Source organism: Nelumbo nucifera, chromosome 5 (assembly GCF_055504915.1).
Source record: "Nelumbo nucifera cultivar China Antique chromosome 5, China Antique-T2T, whole genome shotgun sequence".
Taxonomy (NCBI): Eukaryota; Viridiplantae; Streptophyta; class Magnoliopsida; order Proteales; family Nelumbonaceae; genus Nelumbo; species Nelumbo nucifera.
This window is the reverse complement of record NC_142653.1, coordinates 24,373,553-24,394,879: the sequence shown is the minus strand read 5'-3', so window position 1 is coordinate 24,394,879 and position 21,327 is coordinate 24,373,553. Positions and strand designations below refer to the sequence as shown.

At 34.9% G+C, this 21,327-nt stretch overlaps 1 protein-coding gene across 1 annotated transcript; it reads left to right on the top strand.

The window, feature by feature from the left end:
• The first annotated feature begins 483 nt into the window (after window positions 1-483).
• On the top strand, window positions 484-6,372 carry LOC104595864 (signal peptidase I). Its single transcript, XM_010256801.3, has 3 exons — window positions 484-713; window positions 916-1,224; window positions 5,295-6,372. Exons 1-3 carry the CDS (start codon window positions 576-578, stop codon window positions 6,039-6,041), a joined length of 1,194 nt encoding a protein of 397 aa, XP_010255103.1. The 5' UTR covers window positions 484-575; the 3' UTR covers window positions 6,042-6,372.
• The last annotated feature ends 14,955 nt before the right edge of the window (window positions 6,373-21,327 follow it).

Below are 21,327 nucleotides of genomic sequence, written 5' to 3'. Positions count from 1 at the left end.
CATGTTTGTGTATTAATAGACAGCTATCACAACTTCCACAACATGTTTATATTAACAATTGATACAAAGTTTATATCGATTTTTTTTTCTTTTTTGGATACAAACTTTGCATTCGTAATTGATTAATGTAAAAAAGTTGAATTTTAGTCGTTGAATCCGTGTTTGTACCTTTTTTTTGGTAAGAAGTATTTGTGCTCGTTACATTGGTTGGAATACAAAATCAAACCAGTCTGTAATCCTAAATCGGTTAGGATAATAGTATAGTACAAATACAAATATTTGCACTCTTCCCGAACCTAATTTACTGTTTGATTAGAAACTTTTTAATATGGGAATTTGGGGATAATTATTAATTGGATAAACCAAACCAAGACTCCTCAGCAACGCTACACTTTTTATCGTTGGATTGGAATATCATTTTTCCATTATGAAATCCCCTGGATGTGATACAGGGTCTACATCTTTTTCTGTAGATCCCTTTAATAATAACGAACTATGCCATTAACCGATGGCCCCAATTCCTCCAGACTCCGATACGCAGAAGTCGTCGACGTTCGTTGACGAGAAGAGACGGAATGAGAGTTCGCTCCGCGATTTGTCACCTCCTGATATCTTATCAAGCCCTAGCAGCACTTGCGGTCGCATTAGACGCTTCAAAGCTTCTTCCTTCGGACACCGACGCGACTTCTCCCCTCTCCTCTCATCTCTTGAAGGTACGACAGTTAGGTTCCTTTCATAGCTTTGGAAGCCCAAAGAAGTCGCCTTCTCTCTCTATTTCTAAATTTATTGGTTGTGCAGGAAGAAAATTTTAACTTTGAAACTCTAATTTGCTGAGTTATTTGAAAACAAACCCTAGGTATTCGTTGCTTTTAACCGGATTTTCTCCTGATTCGTGGATTTTGTGTTTGGGATTAGGATGTTCTGAAGACGATCTCGGAGAAGCAAAGTTGGAATTTGGAGGAAATTAGGGTTTCTAATTTGGATGTTAGAAATGCTAGAGTTGGCACGTCCCAGAGGATCGAAATTGCGCTTCGTATGGGGAAAAATGACTTGGTATTCAAATTTTTGGATGAGGTGCCTTTGTGGACGAATATTGGGAAACGGGGTGAATTTGCATCCCTTCTTAAGGAATTTAGCTCGAAGACTGTGCTCAGTACATTCAAATTCGAAGGGCCGTTCGAATTACGGGTCGGCAGAAATGATGATCTATCACTAACGTTGCCGGTATGTTTTACTTAAATGATTTCTTAAGATGGAAATGACTTTTCTTCTGAAAATAAAATTTTCTTTTTAAGTGGAAAAATACTGTTAATTTTGATTACAGTTCTTTTTATCTGGTCACATCATTCTAAAGACGAGTCTTGGAACAGCGAAAGCTTTCCATGTCTAGAATGCCAACTAGTAAAAGTATTTTAATATACTTACTCTGTGCGGAGACATTTACTGATCATTCTACCGAATAATGATTGTTGAGCCTTGTTTATTCAAAGTTCCATTTTTTGGGCATTTCAGTTCTTTTTTATCTGGTCACATCATTCTAAAGACGAGTCTTGGAACAGCGAAAGCTTTCCATGTCTAGAATGCCAACTAGTAAAAGTATTTTAATATACTTACTCTGTGCGGAGACATTTACTGATCATTCTACCGAATAATGATTGTTGAGCCTTGTTTATTCAAAGTTCCATTCTTTGGGCATTTCTGATTAGTTATTGCTTTTTATTAGTTAAGTTTTTCCTGTAAGGGACGATATTATTCTAGTGAGGGTGTCCATTAAAAGAACCGAAAGTGATAATCACTGTTATCAAAGTTTAGTTGCATGATACTGGTGTTGGATATATTATATCCTTAACACCATGGACCTTTTAAGGACATGAAAGTCCCTATGGTTAGTGTGATTGATCGTAAGCACCTTGACCTTGTCAATAAGAAAGGGTGGCTTTTCGTCTAGGTGATGTCTTAACAATTATTCGCAGGTGGGGTTCACATAAGTCCCCTACAATACAACCTGCTAACCTAAAAAGGCCATTAGCCAATGTTGGTCCCAACGATCTGGGGTCGCGGATCTCATTCTTGTTAGTCTGAGATTTTACCATTACAATCTATCAACCTCTACCTGTTCAGAAGATCATGCCGTTTATATGCCAAGCTGACATTTGTATACTGATGAAGATCTATTATCAAAAGGAACAAATATCCATAAAAATTCCTTTTAAATGTACAGTTTACATCATGGAATATCTGTTTCTCTTTCTTCAAGTTACCAACAGATATCTAGGTGCTGATTTTCCATAAAAGCGAATGGACTAGTTGGCAATGCCATAGACACTTGATCGCTTTTAGGATAACCAGTCAACTCCAAAAAGATGTAAGAATGCTTTCATTTTCCCCCACTGTATTACAATGTAGAAAGAGATGGCCTACTATTTCGTCCATATTGTGCATGAAATCTATTTGTGTTCCAATAGGTGATAAAATGAGAGAAAGTAGACTAAAACCATCAATAGCACCCATAAGAAATGATTTAAGTAGCAATAGTTTAACAATGGATATGGCATTGAACAAAGTGGAACGACCTGTAAGAAGAAGCAATTTGTTGTAAATTGAAGGGGCTAGAAAGGGTGGGGGGTAGACCAAAAAGGACATGGTTAGAATAAGGATTCATGTAGCCAACCCCATAACCCATATAGTTGGAATAAGGATTGGATGGTGAATGATGATGGAGCTTTATTTTAGAAACTATCACTAAGTTTCAACTCTTGGAAGTAATTGACCTGCCCAAATGACATAACCACATATTGATTATGTTCTTGTGCAGAATGATGAGAAAAAATGATGGGCTTAGAAAAGTGAAAAGAAAATATTATAGAAAGAGCTCTCTCTGTACATGATCTGTGCATAGTTAAAGACACACTTCTTTTTTGTACATGATTGAGGTTTTCTTGCCCTCCTCTTTTTATTAATACAAATTTCTGATTATCTATCAAAAAAAAAAAAAAAAACAAATGAAAAGAAAATATTATAGAAAGGGCATGCCTTTTCTTATAAATTGTTACTACCATAGATTGTAGAGAATAAACATATTAATCTTTTGGCAACTTTTGCTGTGTCATTGGTGTATTGCCATTTAACTTGCCCAGGCGATTTTAGTTTCTTTTGTTGGGGCTGGTGTCACAATAGATTGGATATTTTACTTTTTTCTTCCTTTTTCCTAGGGTGGGGGTTGTTATGGTGGTTAGAAACACATAATCTAAATCTTGTAGGGTAGGGCTTATTGGTAGCTGTAAATTAGAAAGCTCAACCAGTGTTTTGATAGGCTTACCTAGGCATACAGGCAAGGTGCATTTTAAGGCATATGCCTCACCTGAACGGCTGAACCTAAGCTCAGCTCCTTTCCAAGAGGCACATGCCTGGTTTCTCTTGCACCTCAGACACCTTATTAAATATGCCTTTTTTTGTTATTTCTTTGTAGATTCTTATATGTTTCACACCTTAGTAACAGCCTGTGAACTTTTAAATGACTTTTAAAACAAAAAAAAGATGTTTCAAATACCCAAGGTCTTAGTTGTTGCAAATAGGACCTCAATATCAAATTTTCTACTAAAGAAGCAATAACAATATGACTAATATTTGTTTTCTAGTCCTAAAATATAATGAACCATTGACTAAAATCACAAAACCAACCTCTTTATATGTATGGACCAAAAGTTAGTTGGAGGCATTGCCCCAAACCCTTTCATGGATTTGTTTGGGCTCGCCTCAAGGGACCTCTACAGAGCATGGTTTAAAATGTTGATGTATTTTGTAATATTTCCATTTCCATGTTACCAACACAAAATATTACTGGAGTTGACTTATTGCACAGTAAAAGCTACCAACACTATGTAGAGTACACAAGATCATATTGTAATATGTTGAGTTGGCAACAATATTGTAGATATGTGGAGTAGTAGTAATATTGCTTGCCTAATGGACATGATGCTCACTCTGAGTCAGCTTGTAGTTCTTTTTGGACACGATGTTAAATTTTAGCTTTTATTTGTGTAAATATATTCTTTTATTGATCTATTAGAATCATTTACACTTTTTGTGAGTTAATTTTTTCTTGAACTTACTCTATTGTGGTTTTAGCTCTTAAAGTTTAGAGGACAGCTTCAGAGTTTTTCTTTTGTTTATTAACCTTAACTTCTTGCCCTTTTGATGGTCTAGAACAATATAATAATCTAAAAGGGTGTATCTATGTTTCTTTTTTCATTTCATAAAATATCATTGTATATTTCTACACATTTCATAATGTTTCCACCATATTTATGATTTTACAAGATGACTGTACAATGTTTCCAACATGTTTCCTATATTTGGATATCTGATATTTCCACTGCCATTGATCTCCTAAGATCAAGAATGCATGATGTTTAACTTCACATTATCCACTTGAAGCAAAGCAACTAGGAGATAAATTAACAAATTGAAAGTTTCACATGCTATGCTTAAATTATTGAGTGCCTGAAGTACTTTGATATGATCTGTATATGTTTGCTTTCACTTCCACATTTTCACTAGAAGCACTTTGAACCTAGGCTTTTTAAACATTTAATTTCTTTTGAAGTTCAGGTTTCTTTATGTATTATTTTTTTTTTGATTTTTTTTTTTAAATTGCACCTCTGAAAAGGCACATGCCTCACCTTACTCCTTGGTCATTAGTTGGTCCTTGCACCTTTCTTGTGCCTTGTACAGCACGAATTTATCCTATTTCTTCAATCCAAGTTCCAAGGTTATCTTTATCAGGAATGTTTGGTTTGTAATTAAGCTTTTTACTCACTACTCATTACTTACTGTGGATGTGGCTAATCCTGTCTCCATGATTATGTTACTATAGATTAATGGCTCAAAACATGGACCAGACCAGAGAGTTGAGCAGGGAAAAAAAAAGATAGAGCCAGGGTTCTGGGTTTAAAGTGGCTTGACAGTTGTCTCATTAAAATGTTGGTCCAAAACCATGAGCTGCTGGGATTTCTGTTACAACCTGTGATTTGGTGTTTAAACTGTAAAATATTGGAATGAGTTATTTTGTTCTTAGTCTTTTTGATGCATGGTGCAGTTACTGAAGCTATAGTTCCTTTCAACTGTTAGTTACTGAAGCTATATGTGTGTCTTTACTTTAAAATGATATGGTTGGTTTCTTAGGTCCTGTTTATTTAAATATATCCTACTTAGAACCTATATCTAATTTGTTCTGGTAATTGCCAATGTTTTTTCAGTCTCTAGAATTTGACCCTGTTTGACTTGGTATGCAGATGAATGTCACTCATACTGGTTTAAAACGGTTGCTTGTTGGTGAAGGCATTACAGTGGAAGTAGAAAGAGCTCAAGAAATCTCTCTGTTTCATGCATCTCTTTTAGGCTTATCATTCAATAGAAGTATGGAGATTAATAATAGGAACCAGTTTTGGCCCTTCAGGCCCTCATTTTGCATGCCTTTAGTTCCTATACACATTTCAGGTTCTGCATCCATGGTTGCTTACAGAACCCGTAACTCCAATGCCTACATCGAAACTACATTCCCATCCCGGGATACAATTGAATTGTTGCCTGAAAAGTGTTACAGTAGACATTTCCATAAGAAGCAAACTTTTCCCATGGAGTCCCTTAGTTCGAGGGTTGCTCTATTGGAAAATCTCTTGGGGAACTTTCTAGGTGACAGGATCTTCAAGAGTAGTATGTCGGGATTTGTTAAAGCCAAAATTGCAGCATCAACTCTAGTCCGTTTCCAGTTGGAACTGGAAAGAGATGTTAGGGTCAATGATACTTTATGGCGTACGTTGGCAGAATGGAGAACAAAACCGACAGTTGAACGTGTTCAATTCCGAGTATTGGCAAGAGTGGAAGCAGAAAGGCTGAAGCCATTGATGGTAGAAAAGGTGAAACCTTACATTGGGGTAGATTCTGCTTCATGGAGCAACATAATGTCCAATATTTCCTTCACAATGTTTCCATCCGTTCTCGTCCCTCCTGAGGCCTTGACGTTGGACGTCAAGTGGTAAACCCATGTATTTGGGTACATTTACAAATCTGGCAAGGCAATGTGCTATCTATTTCATCTATTCCTTCTTGATCAATGAGAGAGCTGGTGGTTAGCGTGCTATGCATTGAAGGAATTTGCCTTCTACTCTGGAGTCTAGGCAGTTGGACTCGTAGATAAAATTTTTCGCTCCAGAGTGCTGCATGCTTCTCTTTTGTAAAATATTCATATTCATGTTATCAGAATTTCGCTTTTGATGTGTAATTATGGCTGTGAAGTTTCACTACACAAAAATTAGGCAGAAACTTGACGTTTATTAAAATAAAATATTAATATATGATCCAATTTCAGCATCTTCATCTTGATAGAAAACTAGGCACTTCCTTCTCTCCTGTTCTTTTCAAAGTTTTTACCTGCTATTTGAACAAATAACAGGGACAGGGTTTGTTGGCTAGTTCTACTTCTGCAAGGAAAATTAAGGGGGTGTTAGACAACATGTGGCAGTTTTTCACTCTTTTTTGTTTTCAAAAACAAAACAATCCATGTTGTCATTGCTCACAACTCGGGTTATTGATTGTCTAATTGGAAGATGTTAGGAGTGGGGAGAGGCCAAGGTGGACGGGGGGACCCAAAGCTATGCTTATCTCAACCCAGCCTTAGTTCCTATCAGCTATGGGGGCGTATCCTACAGTCTGTATCAGTTTTTTAACCCATCGATACATGAAATACAGGGATTTAGGAGGAAAGACTTCAGTCAACACCCTTTAGGCCATCTCTTGTTTATCCATAAAAAAAAAGAAAAAAAATAAAAAGGCTTTTGGAAACCTGGATGTGATTCTAACTATGAATATTGCCCCTTTGAATCTACATAGATCCTGCCTTAAAGAGCCAGGGGCTGAATGAAACTATTATAGATGAAGATGAATTTGCAAAGTTTGATTAGATTGTCTTCACGGACAAGGCTATGTTAAACCGTCCGGCAGAAATGCAGGCTCCCTTTATGTTGTGGTAGAGATGAGGGCGAGCTGAAACTACCTTGTGTCAAATGCTGATTTTGTAATTTGAAGACTGGGCTTCTGCTTTATTAATGTTGCTGAAGCTTGGGCTGCCCACCAAGCCCATGTTTTAGCATCTCAGTATAGCTAAGAAGAACATCATCGTAGTTCATAGGAGGCTCAAGACTTGTTATTAATAGTTTGAAAGAGATTGAACATCATCACAAGTCTGCAGTAGGTTTGCTAAATGTGATGTATTCTCATATCTATAGAAGCTAATGAAGCATTGGATTGATTAGCTTAGGGGCTGTTTGATAACAGCTGAAGTTGCTTAACTGAATGACATGTAGCTTTATCTTTTAGTAGTTCAAATAATTAAAAAAATAAAATATTCAAAGATATAGTAACATACTCAACTTCAGCAGCTGTTACAAATAGCCCCTAGCTTGGGCAGGGCTTCCCGGGTAGATTGTAATGCTAGGTTGAATTGGCAATTCTTTTACATATGTTTTTGTGATTCTGGGAGAGATCTACCCCTTGGTGTTGTGTCGTCCAGTATTCCTCTCTACTAAAAAAAACCGATTTTTTGTTAACTAACTGAGTGGAGTCCCATCGAGAATGGTAGATTCCCCACCCATGTTTTGCTGCAACTTTGTTCTGTTGGTATCCACAACAAGCTTTTATTTGTTCTGGATTCTTATCAATCGATATCATTTTTATTTATTTACTTTTTTTTTGGGGGTGAAAGACTTAAACCTCCCTTTAGGTTTCTAATAAATACTGTTATCTCCCATTTCTTTTTCAATTGGACAAAGACCTCCCCCTGTCAGAGTTATGGCTAATGGAATTGTAAAAAGCCAATTTTACTAATTTTTCAAAAATACAATCCAACAGAACTGGTTGTTGACTCCTCTGAGAAAAAACAATCACTTAAGATGGAGAAAAAACTCATGAGGGTTACTAACTGATGGTTCCATTTCCATCTGCCTTTAGCCATCTTTCATTTTTAGGACCTTACAAAGATTGAAAAGAAGATATCATTAGAGTTTCCATCCATAGGATTGCCATGAGACTTTGATCCACAACATATCTAGATAGGATAGGAAAGACTTGGTTATAGCAAGAACTACTACTGTCCATGCCATATGGTTTGGGCATCTCGTTTTGAAGTGAAACTTTATTCCTTGGTTGTGATTGAAGAAATTCTTCATCCAACCTTGGAGTCATCACCGTCCCTTTGGCCCCTATTGCTCTAGTTCTTCTATACAAAAATGAATCTCCCATAGAAACCTGTACAGTTGATGAAAAAACTTTTGCATCATCGTTGTCCCTTTCAGGGGCGCTTCTTTGCCATTCTCCCAAATTGGCCCCTAGTTTGTTTGAATTTTGAAGCAACAGAGTTGCCGTTCTCCACCATGATTAATAATGGGAAAAATCACTGCTATGTCATTCCTTTTCTCTGGATTGCTTTCTTCTGCTGGTATGAGGGAGCAAGAGAAGCGACGTCGGGTTTTGCTCCTCAAAGAGTGCACCTCAAACCGATCTCACAGCCTTATCCCACCATATATTGGAAACATATATTCTCGATGTGCAGCTAGGAGGCATTGTGAGGAGCGCTCTGTGGCTGTTAATCACTCAGAGCAGCGGTTGTTCTTCTTTGGTTTTTCTGGTTTCTAGTGTATATTTTCTCTATTCTTTATTTTCAAGATTTAGGGGTTGTTTTCCAAGTGAAGCAAAATTGGGTTTTTAAAAAAGTTTAGCAACATATGATGCTAAACAGACCTAGATGGATTAATAAGGGATAAGGGATGGGAGGTCTTTGTCTAATGACATCACCCTATTAAACCTCAAGGGGAGGTTTCAGTATTTGCAAGAAACCTCAAGAGAGGTTTATGTCGCTTACCCTTTCTGTAATCATTCGTTCAAATTATGCTTGACCAAAACAATGAATGAGATACCAGAAAATTCAGTCTCACAATTTTAATATGCATTCCTTAATTATATGAATGGGATATGCTGCCCACAAAGCACTGGCCACGTCTTCTGCCACCACACATGGTGAACATCTCCCTATGAAGCATATCATCAATCCATCAAGTAGAAGAGATGTTTCTGATGTACGGCTGTAGGATCTTGTGGTCAGCGGATCCGGACTATAATTATATCAGTTACGGGTTTTGCTTTGCTGCTCCAAACCGTGCACATTGGTGACCGATCACAGTCCGAATCACCTCCCAATAGCACATGTTTCAATCCTCTACCAATATGATCTTACACCATACATCTCATACATGACGATTTCACCTTTATGGTGGGTCCCAATCTCATGGTGATATGTGCAATATTAAATGAAATTGGTGGAGGGTTGGAACATATTTTATTAGCAGAAAATCTCAACTCAAAGGTCTCGACCAAGCAGTAATTAGCTTAGATCTAATAGCAGCTAGGTCCAATTACTATGCATTTTTGTTGCCGGGTTCAAACTCAAGCGGAACTCACTCTGCTACACTCAAGCTGGTTAAAAGTTCTTTTATCTTGCACATAGCCATATGCAAATTTTAAAGGCACTTGCAGTTCTGTTCATGTCATGTTGGTACATAGTCAGTACCTATTTATTAATTAATACTGGTCTAGAGTGTAATATAACACCAATCCGGTATTTACATTCAAACGAACGTAGCCTGAAGGGTAAAGGACTTATACTTGAAGTTTTAGAAGTTGACTTGACATATCATGAAGTTTTAAAATCTATATCTATATTATATATAAAAGTGTGAATACAGCCAAACTTTTTTTGAAGTAAAATTATCCTCTATTTCATTGTTTGAGAAAAGGGTATAAAAGTTATTTTATTACGGTTTTAATGTTAGTTTTGATGACTACTAAAATACCCATAATTGTGTATTTAGTCCATTTCTAAGGGTACAGTTGAAAATGTAACTTCAATTATTACTTCCCACCTAATTTAATCCCCTCTCATTAAGCCTTATACTTAAATTATTAATTCTCATTTTCTCTTATTAAAATAGATCTATGTCAATATTTTTAACAATATAAATCTATATATTTTAAAACTGACTAAAAAATAAAACCATTTTTAATCCAAGTGGTGGCTAAGCAATTCAACCATCCGAATCAAATTGATCAACCTACGAAGTCATAGGTAATAACATTTTTAAAATAGAAATAATATAGAAACTTACAAAAAATGTAGAAAAATTAGACATGTTTATGATATTTTTATTAATCAAATAAAAAAAATAAGTGTAATAAACAAGAATTATTTTTATTGGTAATGAAAATGAAATACATAATTTAGAACTGACAAAAAATGAAATTATTTTATTGTTTGGCAAAGATCAATAGTTCAAATTTTGGGTCAAACATGTTAACCTTTAATGTCATAAATAAATAATAAAAGTTAATAAAATATAAAAATACAAAAATAAAAAATACATACATTTTTCAAAAAAGCATTTAGGCACATGTATAATGTCATATATTTATCATATTAAATAAAAAAGTAAGTGTGATATATTAGAATTATTTTTACAAATAAAAATACAAAAAAGTTATAGAAAAGATTTCTTACATTTTTGAATTTAGTCCTTATTTAATTATGAGGTTTAAATTGTAAATTGAACTACTACTTTTCACCTTATTTAATTCCCAATATTTAAATCTTATATTTTTTTTTGATAAATGAACGAAAAAAAGATACACCAAAAAGATTAAATATTATAAAAAAGAAGAATCTAGCCAAACAAATAGACCTATCAATGATACTTGAAAATTCACAACCCGATCTAATTATCACATATTTGGATGAAGTGTTTATGTAATCAGATTTGAATTTTCAATCCACATCCGATTAATAATAAAAAACAAAAAATAAAAATACATAAAATTTATACAAAAATTTGGATACATTATTGCTACCATTATCATCATTTAGAATTACCACGTGCATAGCACGTGCACACTTACTAGTAGGCTTAAATATAGCTTGTATGACTATACCACTTCACATGAATATACCCTCCATTAATGAAATCTCACATGTGAATTAATTTAAAATTTTTAAAATCCTATTTTACCCTTTAAGAGATGAGACTTGTTTTAAAAATCTGAAAATGGTAGTTGTGCGAGATCTGCTTTTTGAAGGACCTCTATATTACCTCTTGACTATTGATAGTTGGCCATGCAAGTCTTCAAAAAGTACATAGATCTAGTCGAACAGGTTTCTTGGTGTTAAAGGCATCATATTCTAGTGGGAATCTCCAAAAATCTCATTGTTGGGAATTTATGTTCTCTCATTTTATTTACGAAGATGTACGGATTTGCCCAATGCAGATTTCTGATTTCCACCGCAAAGTTATAAACATTCAAAAGGTCAACAACCCACACTCTATGCACCAACGCCCACCCGTGAATTTGCATCAATTCCGAGCTGGAACCTACCCCGATAGTACTTTGAGCCTACAAATTCTGACCCTGGGCTAAACCGTCATTCTCCCTTTTATTTATTGGGGTTTTTATGATTCAGTCCACCCCTAGGAAATCCTAGCTCCACCAAGGGGTGGAACCTAGGGGTGGACTGGATTGAATCCTACCCATGGATTGAAAATTAGAATAAACAGGAATGAGATTTCATTCCCAAGGAAGGGGCAGGGAATGACCATTCCCTCAAATGGAAGAATTCCATTCTAGTAGGAATGAGAATGAGATTCCAATTTTTCCGAACCAAACAGTTGGAATAGCCCATTTCGATTCTGATTCCAGAATTTGTGAAGGGTTAACTCAACAAGCACTGTAATTTATTTGCCAAGTTGGATGGATTTGCTATAGTTTGGTTTTGGCTTTCCACATGTTAATGCGAGTCACATTTTGCACTTGGTGCCAATATACCATCCGCAAGTGACTCTGCAACAGTTCTCAAATGCACCTAATAATTTATTTGCATTGTCTTCTCTTTTCATTTTGAAAATTTGAAAAAAAATAATGGACAAAAGATTTATAAGTATGTTTAAGTCCATTTTAAAATTGTAGGATATTTGCTTAAGTCTATTTCTAAAATCTCAGGGTATGTTTAGCTTTTTTTTTTACCTTTTATTAAAACCTAGCCTATAGAAACATAGAGACACCCCGTTGTAGTTTGTAACTGCTTAACTTATCGTTGTTTTTTTAGGATTAGGAAATAATGTTTCTGACCTGAAGTCTATTCGATCAAATTAATAAAAGAATAAATAAGTAAACAAAACATTGATTTTGCCTTGATATGAGAGTTGTGAGGGGTATTTTTGGAATAAAATTTGGGGCTATTCTTTTTCACATTTTTAACTCTTTTAAGAGGTCGTGTTGCTATTCCCAAACAAAGTTTTTAAAATCGGACCAAATAGGGAACTGTTATGGGGATTGGTTATTGGGTTGAACAATCCTACCATCTGGCCTGAACGGATGATTCATTTTGACAAAAAAAGCAAAGAACTGTTGTTCGGGTCAACAATTTGACGATTTGACCACCTGGATCAGCGGTTCGCTGATCAAATCAATGGTTTTTGGTCAAAAAGAAATTTTGGGGTGAAAAGGAATTGATCTCCACTTCCTGATTTTTCTGGTCTGACCATCCGGTCTGGTTTGGTTTTGAAAACATTACAAACAAAAATACAAATAGTTCTTGATGAAAGTTCAATTAAGTAAAATAGTTGCAAAGTATAGGGGTGTTTCAATAACACACAAACTATAGGATAGTTTTTAAATTTTAATAAGGACAAATATATGCTATGGGAAAGACATGGTACCAGAAGGTTTTGACCAATCAAAACCCCTTGTTAATTCGATAAAAACCACCTGATTGGTTAGTGCTTTTATGATACCGGTTGATGGGTTAAAAGTTTTTCTAGTATATATCTTTCTGGTATCATAGCAGAACCCTTTTAATAAATATGCGAAACTATAGAGGTTGTGTAAGTATGTTAGCGAGCTTTTTTTTTTGTTTTTTGTTTTTTTGAAAAGTTTTGTTGTACATGAGTTTGAATTTGTTGCATTTGGGATGTCACGCCAAAGGAGACCGAATCGGCTCCCCCACAACATCCCACAGCACATCTCCGTCGTGTATTGGAAATATCTCCCGATGATAATCTCAGAAATGATGATGTCATCATCGGGAAATGCTCTCAATACACAATGGGAGATGTACTGTGGAACATTGTGGGGGGCAATCTCGTGGAGAGCTGATTTGAACTCGGCCAAACGTGTCTGTTACAAAACAAACTGCTGTTAGAAAGACAACTACAAAGGTGCCGTGTTGCGTATACACCACACCACCTTAGAAAACAAACTCTTAGAAAGGGATCAATCCCTTTCTATGCATTCTTCTCTTCTCCTCTTACACCCATAACTCCCAAATCAAGCTTCCACTTAAATGCTAAATCCCATTTCTTTTTCTATTCAATGTAGGACAAAAGTGCTTTTAAGCATATTTAAAGGTACCTTCAAAGTTTAAAAAGGAAATGAAAACACAAAAGACAAATATTTAATTTTAAGTCTTAAAACAAATAAATTAAAACACCAACAAGGGTATGTATGTATCGAAGATACAATAAAAATTAAACAAGCTTATTAGCCTCCCAGAAAGTTTCCTTCGTTTTTGGCAAAAAGTTCCTACTTTTTGGTCTGTGCTACGGCCTGTGTGAGAAAATAGAAAACAAAAAGGGAAGGAAAAGTGAAAAAATGTACTGTGACCTGGTCTCACATGATCGCAAGCTCTAATGATATGTGAATACATCAGCTTAACCTTTCTAGCCACCAGTTTTTGGGTCAACGGCTCGACTGTTTGGTTCAAATGGATGGCCCATTTGGACAAATAAAATAAAAAATAATTAAAAATCGTTAAATGAATCGATAGATCAATGGTTCGATCATCCAGATCAATAAGTTATTAACTTTTTTAATGATTTTTGACCAAAATCCGAATTTGACGTAAAACAGAACCGATTGCCTGAACTTTTCCAAGACTAAACTGTTCAACCATCTGGATCAACAGCGGTTCAAAAACCATGCACAGAAGGGTTGTGGGCGAAATTAATTAAACCAATAGAACAGACCTGGACTCTTTACCTGCCATAGTTTCATTGGACCGGGCTCTTGTTTAAAGGCACTTTCTAATTTCTATTGTCATGTCATGTACAATTTAATCTTTGACCAATCATACGCCCTTGTGAAATTGGTAAAGGGTAAATACTTAATTTATCCTTATGTTTTAGCAAATGAGCTAAAATTTATCCTATTATTTGAAAAATCATTTTATATATTCTTTCTAATAACCACAAAATCCTTCTTTGCTCTTATAATCTATTCTAATGGTAATTCTTTTTTTTTTAATCTCCAGGTCTCACTTTAGTTGAGGATTGCAATTAGAGTTCATCTGCAATGCTTGAAACCGCCAATAATCACTAGAATCAATAATACTTGCTTAAAGAAGAATGCATAGTGAAGGGTGGTTTCTTCTGTTCTATCAAGTTACAAATGAAAGCCTCCTAAAAATCCACAGACAACAAGATGAACCGACATAGATCAGTGAAATGGACCCAAAGGTCTGATAAGGCCTATATCATCATTGAGTTAATGGATGCTAAAGACGTTAATCTCAAGCTAGAACTAGAGGGCAAAATATTCTTTTTCTCTGCTACCAGTTGGGCAGATAAGACACTATATGAAATTGATATTGCCTTGTATGATAAGGTTGATGTGGAAGAGAGCAAGGCTAGTATTGGGTCCCGTTAGTTTTTCAGTAAATTATTTATCTATGTTTTTTAATTTTTCAGATAAATAAGATAATGACCGTTTTAACTTTAAAAAAAGGGAGCATTTTGTCCTATTCAATTATTGGCAACTTTCCCTTCAGGTGGGTTTATCTGTGGTCGGCTTCAATCAGTGCAAGGCCCGTTTGAACACTGATCGAACAGTCTTTACAGTCTTGCGTTGACAACATCTCCGTGCTTCTATGCTTTATTTCATGGGGAGATATTCCCAATGCTAGGTTATAATGACTGTTAGAATAGGCTTTGCACTGACTGAATCCGGATTTGGTTTATCCACCAAGGACTCAGGAAAATAAACTTTCTTTGATCCCCACATAAATCTAAAAAAAGAAGATGGGCTTCTCCAACTTTTCCCCGTCTCAAAATTCTAAAAATGAATGCCCCCCAGGAAATATATTTTACCTTGTGAAGAACATAGAGAACAAATGCTGGAGTAGATTATTGAAGCAAGAAGGGGAACTTCCAATTTTTTTTGAAAGTTGACTGCATGGTTTTCAAAATTAGACCAGAAAATGGGAGGTGACCGGTTCCGTTTTACCCCAGAACCGTTATTTCTCCAAAAACCGTTGATTTGGTCAATAAACCGCTGACCCGGGTGGTCGAACCATTCAACAGTTTGACTGTTTTTTATTTTTTTTGTTAGAATGGACTATCCGTTCGATTCGAACGGTCAGACCATTCAATCTGGGAACTGGACCCCTGACCGGTTTAGTTTTGAAAACCTTGGTCGACTGGGAGAAGTGGATTGATGAAGATGAAGAGCAGAAAAGTAAATATGGAGCTGATATGCATTTTGGGGATTTCGATTTCTCCAAACGTGGGAGGTTCTGGACTAGAGGGCTTTGATGATGCTGCCAAGGACGATGAAGATGACAGAAATACCGAAATGAGGATGGTTTTACATAAATTTTGTTTATTAACCTTTGTAAATCCTTTTCTCTAGATATCACTGATAAATTTGGGTAGACCGGATGAAATTAATGGGAGTATCAAATCCCCGAGTTATTCAATATAAACTGTATGTTTCTGATTTTTTATTGGAAAAAAAACATTACTATCAGGACAAAGAAACAAAAAGCCTGGAAAGAGCTGATAACCTACATGAACTTGAAAGAGATGATGCCGCTAGAATTGACATTTGGAAAAAGAAAAAGGGAGAATGATGACCGATAGACTTAGGTGTAAGTTCGGAATTGATACTAATTTACGGGTGGATATTGATGCATAGAATGTGGGTTGTGATCCTTTTGAATGTTTATAATTCTACAGCGTAAATCAGAAATTTACATTGGACAAATCCATAAAGAAAAAGCCCTGTTTGTTTGATGGACATAAACACACCCCGTGGGCCAAATGCAATGAATCATACTTGATTTTTTATCACCGTCCTTATCCGATAATCCAAGATTAAACGGACTTTCACACCAAACAATTTCTTTGAGACGGTAGAGGGTGCATAACAAACCACTAATAACCTCCCATGAAGCATGAAGGAAGAGAGATAGGGAGCAAGCCAAAGTAAACTCTTACTTGAGAAATTTCCATTGCGGAGAATGTGACCAAAATTGCATTATTTTGGTGGCATTTGATGGACAATTGGTTGAGATTTGTGAGGCAAAGAGATCTCATTTGTTCCCATCGTGGTCGTGGTTGTGGTCGCACGGCAATCTAATCTAAGATGTGACAGAAAAAAAATTTTGACGTGGTTGATACGTCCCGGGACGTAACATTTCCGATAAAGAGTTTTTGAGGCTGAGAGAAGACTTTTTGTTGGGACACTAAAAGAGACGCCGCTTTGATTGGGACTAGTAGTATCGACAATGGAGTTGTTACTTGCTTGTTATTCACATCACGCTTTTCTCACGGCAAAAGGTACGGTAAAGTTATATAAAACGAAACCCAACCGGCCCATATATACACCCCATGTATTGAATTTATTTGGTAACCTCCTTAATTTTGCTGTCACCTTATCATCGCCTTGATATAATCCATTTTTTTTTTCTAAAAAAGATACACCCTCTTCAATACTAATTCGAATTTGATTCATCTTTAAAAAGAAATTGCAAATTTCAAATTTGAATGCTAATTTTCAGTTTATTCTATTGCCTAGGGATGATAGGTAATGGTGCATGATCTGACGCTCTTTGTTGGCAGACAGTTTAGACATCGAATTAGGTAAGTCATTTGGTCGAGTTGTAAAGAAAGAGAGAAAAGATCAAAATACTCGGGCTGTTTTATTTGGTATAGGCACTCTAACGCTTAAGTTAGTAAATTGGAGTTTTTAGAGAGAGAGAGAGAGAGAACTAGACAGCTTGAGTGCTAAATTGCACGTATCTTATGAGGTTGGAGGTGAGACCCTTATATAGGTGAGTTGTCGGGAGCCTCACGAAATGTGTCCGGGATCTCCGACCCATCTGGTTCGGAGGTGGTTTCACGCCTGGAGGTGGACTCCGCGTAAGCAAGTAACGTTTATCAAATATGCTCGAAGTAGACATGGTGATAACCAACTCTTCCAACGTGGCATCGTGATCTCGGGAAATTCAGAGGTGATAGTCCGCTTAAGGGGGAGGTCGCTCGACACGTCAGGCAGGTCACTAATTGGAGTCAGTTTAGGTTGGTGGAAGCAGGTCGCCTCTTACGCCGACTTGAGGTCTTGCCTAGCTGTTCATAGTTCGGCCTACCGGGGTGGTGCCGAGGTCATCGATGCAGTTGTAAAGGGTCTGAAGTGCTCCTGGGGTTTGCTTATGTGGTGCCGAAGTGTCACTCTGTTGTTATGCAATGCCACGTGTTGTGATATCATTGGAGGACCAAATTACCCCTTGTTAGTAGCAATTTGGGGAGGGTTTTGAAAATTCTAAACCTTACCCACCTCCTTAAACCTCTTAACTTGCACTCGCCCCAAAACTCATAGTGGATTGGATTTTGAGAATTCAAACCTATCCTGCACATGAAAATGCAAAACACGCTCCTCCCCTCCCCTTCCTACTTTCAAGGATAGGGTCAGTTAGATTTAAAACCCACATCTAATTCCCTATTGTTTGTTATATATAAGCAGTAAATAAGTAAAATATCACAAACAAATAACAAAATTTTCAATTATTTGATTAAGACATGTAAAAAGCATATAAACTATCAATTATCCTTCACATAAAATTTAAAAATTCAACACTTAATACTAAAGTTTATATATTGTCCAACAATATGTGGGTCAGGGAGGGTCGGGTTTAGTCTAATACTATATTGTACCCGTACCCATACCCATATGGGTTGTAGAGTCCCAAACCCGTCCCCACCCTTCAATAAAAAAGAAACCATCCCATCGATCATTGAATCCTATGCCTAAGTAATTTTGTTTTCCATTATTAAATTCTATTACTGATTACTAATTGGTGTTTAAGTAATGGAGGTAAACAATTCAACTATTTGGGTCAAGTAGGTCAATTCATGATGCCATAATTAAATATTAAAATTTTATAAATAAAAATTATAAAAAATAAACAATTTTTATAAATAACGTTGGGCACACCTCTAATATTATTTGTTTGTCATATTAAACAGAAATAAGTATGATAAATAATCAGTACTTTTATTAATGATGAAATGGAATAAAAAAATTTAAAGCTAACCCAAAAACAAAACCATTTTCTTGTCTAAGTGCTAGGTGGTGGTCCATACATTCGATTTAAATGGATCAATCAAAGATGTTATAGTTAAATAATAAAAATTTTAAGCATAGAAAAATATAAATAATTATGAAAAATATAAATAATAGAAAATTTTAGACACATCTCTAATATTATATACTAATTATATTTAACAAAAATAAGTGTGTTAAATAAGAAATGTTTCTATTAATGATGTAAAATGAAATGGAAAATTTAAAATTGATCTGGAAATGAAATTGTTTTCCCATCTAGGTAGTGGGTCAATGGTCCAATACTCCAGTCTTTTGGACTAAATGGTCTAACCCATGATATCATAATTAAACTAAATATTTAAAAACATAAAACACAAAAATAAAAATTTTTTAGAAAACATTTGGGTGCACCTCTAATATTTATATATTTATCATAACTATTTTGGTAAAGCATATTTATCATAATTAAACAAAAATAATAACTATTTTTTTTTTACTAATGATGGAAATGAAATACAAAATTTTAAATCCACATAAAAACAAAATAGTTTTTCCATCTAAGTGGTGGAACAGGATCTGCTCCTCACACAGGGGCACCTCACCTGCACATCCACCGTGCATTGGGAACATTTCCCATGAATAATAACTTATAAGTACGGGAGATGTTCCCAGTGCATGGTACGGTGTGCATGTGAGGCGTGAGTGAGGCGCCTTGTGTGAGGAGCAGATCTGGTCTCCTAAGTGGTGGGTTAAAAATTCAACCATTTAGGTGAAAATGGATCAACCCATGGTGTTATAATTAAATAATAAAAATAAAAAAAGCAAAAATACAATGAACTGTTTTAAATATAATAAACAATGAACATGTCTCTAATTTATATATTGCTTATATTAAAAAATAAAAATTATTTATATTTATGATAAAAATGGAATAAAAACTAAGAAAAAAGGGAATTAATGTCTATCCTATGACTGCACTGACTGAATCAAATGGTTTGATTGTTCAATTAACTAGCTTATCATATTGTTGGCTAAGTCAATGGTTTTTTATAGACAAGTAGTTTGGTGGTAAATGGACTTAAAAATCTTAGTTGAGATTATAAGTCAACCAATCTAATCGGTTGATTTAACCATAAGATAAAAGAGAAACACACTGATAAAAAAATCAATTGGAATCACATTTCCCTCTTAGTCAAACATATCAACTTGTTATTTCGTAAATTATATAGAAAAAATAAAAAAAATTGAGCATGTTTTTAATATTACATTTATCATATAAAACAATAATATGTGTGAGGATTATTGTTACTAATAATGAAAATGGAAAAAATATAAAAAAAATTAATGTTTTATATATGGATCATTTATATGGTCAAATAAGTTAGTGGTTCAACTAGTAAGATCTTAATGTTGACCAAGCTAATGTTTCTTTTGCAATAAAGTAGTTTGAGTTGAAACATACTTAAAAATTTGTTTGAATGATAGTTCAATCAATCTGATTATCAAATTTAACTGAAGCTTGAAAACATTTATATAAACTATACAAGTAAGAAGATTTCAAGCTAAGTATTTCGATTGAAAGGCAATAAATCTGCTAATACACCATGCTTCAATCTAATGAAAATGAACATCAATGGAATGATGATGATGCAATATCATCATTTTGTAGATAAAATTGGCCAAATGAAATTTCCATGTGCATCATCATTTGAAATGATGATGATTATCACCTATTAAATGCATTTATATTACTATTAAATTTCACATTTTGGACTTTTTCTTGAGTAAAATACACCAATTTTTGAATTAGGCAAATGTAACTTGGATTGTTTCTTTTTAGTTTATTTTCTTTCTTCTCATTAAGACCTACTCCAAACTTGTCGTTGACTGCCTTAGGAATAGGATCAAGCTGCCATGGAGTCTGAAGATTATCATTGATGATTGCAAGATGATATGCCAAAGCTTCGAAGAGAAATCGACCATCAACATGTCTATAGGAAGCCAACAAAGCAACAGATTCGTTAGCAAATCAAGCCCATATTTCTTTTGTGTAATCCGGTTTGATTCCTAGAGCTTTAACCTTTATTAGTTGTTTGGATTATTGGGGACGTGTTACCCCCAGAGCTGTGTAACCTCTCTTGTATCTCTTGATTTATAAAAAAAAATCCTATTCTATCTCAACGAATCCTATACTTAAAAAAGCATTTTTGTTTCTTACCATTGAATCTCTTCAAAAGAAGAATCTAATAAAAATGTTCACTAATTAAACCTATAACCCATAATTTCTTACCGTCGTGCAGGTCCCCACTAGTATATAGACATGTGCGATGCATGGGCTTTGTTAAATGAAAGTTAAACAATAGAAATACATAGGAGTATATAATTGTTTTATATTTTAACATTTTAATAATCAATCTAGTCAAACTCGACTCGAGTTGGTCAGTTTTCTAGTATTTCTGATCGGCTTTGGTTTAGCAATTTTTCAATTCGACCAAGTTAGGTCAGTTTCGATTTGACCATTTGTAAACCGACTCGACCATAGACATATATTAATATTTTATATTTTAAATATTATTTTTAATACAAGAAAATGGGAAAATTCCCATATTTCTTAGTCTAAAATATTTTATATCATAAATTTATTTTTTAATAATATCAATAAAATTTATTAAATTTAAATTTAATTTTTATGTTTAAATCTTTTAAACAAATAAACTAAACTAAAAATAGACCCAAATTGATACAACCCGAGTTGGCGGGTTTTCACTAATGATCAATTGGTTTCAGGTGACAAGCTCCCGACTTAACCAAGCCAATTTGGTTGGCAAAACAGCCTACAACTGAATGTACCTG

Coding starts and splice junctions, on each gene's coding strand:
- LOC104595864 (XM_010256801.3), top strand. CDS start 576: ATGAGAGTTCGCTCCGCGATTTGTCACCTCCTGATATCTTATCAAGCC. Junction 714..915: donor TCTCCTCTCATCTCTTGAAG/GTACGACAGTTA, acceptor GTTTGGGATTAG/GATGTTCTGAAGACGATCTC. Junction 1,225..5,294: donor ATCTATCACTAACGTTGCCG/GTATGTTTTACT, acceptor CTTGGTATGCAG/ATGAATGTCACTCATACTGG.